The following is a 2547-nucleotide window of genomic DNA, read 5'->3' on the forward strand; positions in this document are numbered from 1 at the left end:
CAAAAAGAGAAGAAGAGAGGCGAGCAGGTGAGAGGCGGTGAGGAGAGGGGAGGGTAGGGAAGGGGATGGAGAGGGGGGAGGGTGGGGGTGGGGAAGAGCGCTATGAGGGGATTACGTGAAGAGGATGGTAAACTTTTGTAATTTACAAGGAGAACAGCGCCGCAATATTAACAAGCCTCAGCTCGCTGCCGGCCTCTCAGCGATCCTCTGGAAACCTTTACTCTTCCCCCAAGATTTGGCAATGCGAGCCGTACCTATACAGCGTGGTGGTGAGGCCAGAGAACCCCTCTGCGTATCACCGATATATACATTCTGCTAACCGAAACCCGATTTTGGGTACGCAACACGTCTGCACGTGTTCCTGCATCGTTCCGAGGACGCAAACCGCGTTTTCTGGAGCTTTCAAATTTAATTCTTTCGTTTCTCATTCTCTGATTTGAATTTTCTTCGAACTTAAAAGCGTACGCTTTTATACCTATAATCTGATTCGTTTGGATATTTCACGGGTTGTTTGAACAGTACCTGCAATATTGAATACTAAGTACTTGTACTCACTCGACATTGTTGGCGCATGAACAATATCGTATATCATCGTGAGCATGCAAAAGTGACAGGCAAATAACGCTGACCACAGACGTGAGAAAAACTGCCCTCTGTTTACGTCGAGCAGTTGCCTTATCATGCCGAGGATTTCTGTGAAGAATATACTCCAGCCGTCGCAAATTTTGGCATTCATTTTTGGCTACAGTCCATTTTGGAAATCAGGTATGTACTTGTAAAATGTAAAAAATTATCAATTTGCACAGGAAGAGAATAATTATTGTTTTCTATATTCTAGCCGGCGATAATGTTTACCACCGAAGCGTTCTGGGTACGATACTGCAAATGGTGAACATCGTTTTCACATTTACCACCCTAGCGTACATCATGGGGTTTTATCTTCCCGAAGCTTTTGGCTCGCGACACGAATGTTCATCCCTTAAAAACTGCAGCCGGTTGATAATACACGCTAGTCATTTGGCGCTTTCATTGTGGCTGACTATGGACCGATTACTTTCTGCCTCGACAACGTTACGGTGTCTCAATCTGACGGATGAGCTCAACGAAGAGCTTTGCCGCTTGTCTCCCCCGAAACAGCACCCAATTTCGTTTCAACTGACGACCGTATGGACCGTCGCGTATCTGATCGGATTACCCTTTCCCGTGGACAATGATTTCATGGAAATCGCATGGTACTGCTCAAAGTTCTTAACCATGTACTGTGAGACCTTAGCTTTGGAATTCATCACCGTGACCGCCGTGGCTTTAAACACGATCAACGGATTGCTCGAGACTTGGCAGAGGACTGGAAACTGCAATGTAAACGACTTGAGGCGGTTGCAGTCCCTTTACTTGAAGGCAGCGTACGTGTCAGAAGTTGTTAATGATTCCTTTGGATTTTGTTGGCTGGTGTCACTTCTCACAGCAAGTATTCAAATCGTACTACCCTTCAAAACACTTTTTAAAGTACTCGATGCTGTGATCGTTATTGGCTATGGTGTTCCTCCCACTGCCGATGATGTATACTATGGGTATCTGTTCTTGGTACTGGCAACAAACGTGCTACGCTATTTCCAAGTTTATTACATCTTGGATCAACCATCTTCAAAGGTAATTCACTCAATTTAGATCAAATGAGGGTAAGCCTGAAGTGTCATTCCAATTTCTCACGTGTGTACCGCACCCTTTGAATTCTCATTGCAGAGAATCAAAACCGTCAGCATTTTGCGTGAGCTGATGAATAAGCATAGCGATAACGAATTGTCGACAAAGGTAAGCAGTACAGCTGTCAGAAAATATATAAACTATGGATTTTTTCATCATGACCCGCACCAATTAAATTCACAGGTGAATGACTTCATTTTCCAAGTTAACTTGAGAAGTATGGAATTCAGTTCTGGAGGATTTTTTAGATTGAATTTACAACGCTTTACCGAGGTATCAAATACGCTGTTTCCACTATATGTGTTTTACCTACATCTTAGAATTTTCTTTGACATTTTTCAGGTAGTAGGCATGTGGTTAACGCTGCTCGTAATTCTAATTCAATTAACCGAGGCGTGAGCGTGATTGGATGAGGAATGAAGCACCCAATTCGGAATTGCCTTGCCTAAGAACGAGCTGACCTTCTCTCGGTTACAGCATTCATTGCTCACAAGCACGTAACAATTTAGAAACTATCAAAATACGCAACCACAAGTCTGGAATAATCTACTGCAAAGATAAAAAAAAAAAGAAATAAAATTAAAAAATTCTAAAACATTCCTTCGTAAATCTCCGGCATTGATTCATTTTCCCTTACAGCTTATAAAATTTGCTTACTGTCATTTGTCGGGTATAATCCTGAACAGAACGCATTTCTCCTCGATTTTTTTAGATCGAAAAGTAGTTTCAAACTACCCTCTCATTTTTCTGTTATATAAACCTGACACTGTATCAGTAGGATCATAAAGTAATGATAGTTTTCTTTGATTCACACTATAGACCACTTCGAATAACGGTACCTAG

General features: G+C 42.2%; 1 protein-coding gene across 1 annotated transcript; it reads left to right on the forward strand.

Annotated features, from left to right (window-relative positions):
- Positions 1-637: 637 nt before the first annotated feature.
- Positions 638-2126, forward strand: LOC124408570. Its single transcript, XM_046885597.1, has 5 exons — positions 638-765; positions 839-1650; positions 1744-1812; positions 1888-1977; positions 2047-2126. The coding sequence occupies exons 1-5, from the start codon at positions 681-683 to the stop codon at positions 2101-2103; spliced, it is 1113 nt and encodes a 370-aa protein (XP_046741553.1). The 5' UTR covers positions 638-680; the 3' UTR covers positions 2104-2126.
- The last annotated feature ends 421 nt before the right edge of the window (positions 2127-2547 follow it).

The sequence above is a fragment of the Diprion similis genome, chromosome 8, assembly GCF_021155765.1.
Source record: "Diprion similis isolate iyDipSimi1 chromosome 8, iyDipSimi1.1, whole genome shotgun sequence".
NCBI lineage: Eukaryota > Metazoa > Arthropoda > Insecta > Hymenoptera > Diprionidae > Diprion > Diprion similis.

Coding starts and splice junctions, on each gene's coding strand:
- LOC124408570 (XM_046885597.1), top strand. CDS start 681: ATGCCGAGGATTTCTGTGAAGAATATACTCCAGCCGTCGCAAATTTTG. Junction 1,651..1,743: donor TGGATCAACCATCTTCAAAG/GTAATTCACTCA, acceptor TTCTCATTGCAG/AGAATCAAAACCGTCAGCAT. Junction 1,813..1,887: donor ATAACGAATTGTCGACAAAG/GTAAGCAGTACA, acceptor TTAAATTCACAG/GTGAATGACTTCATTTTCCA.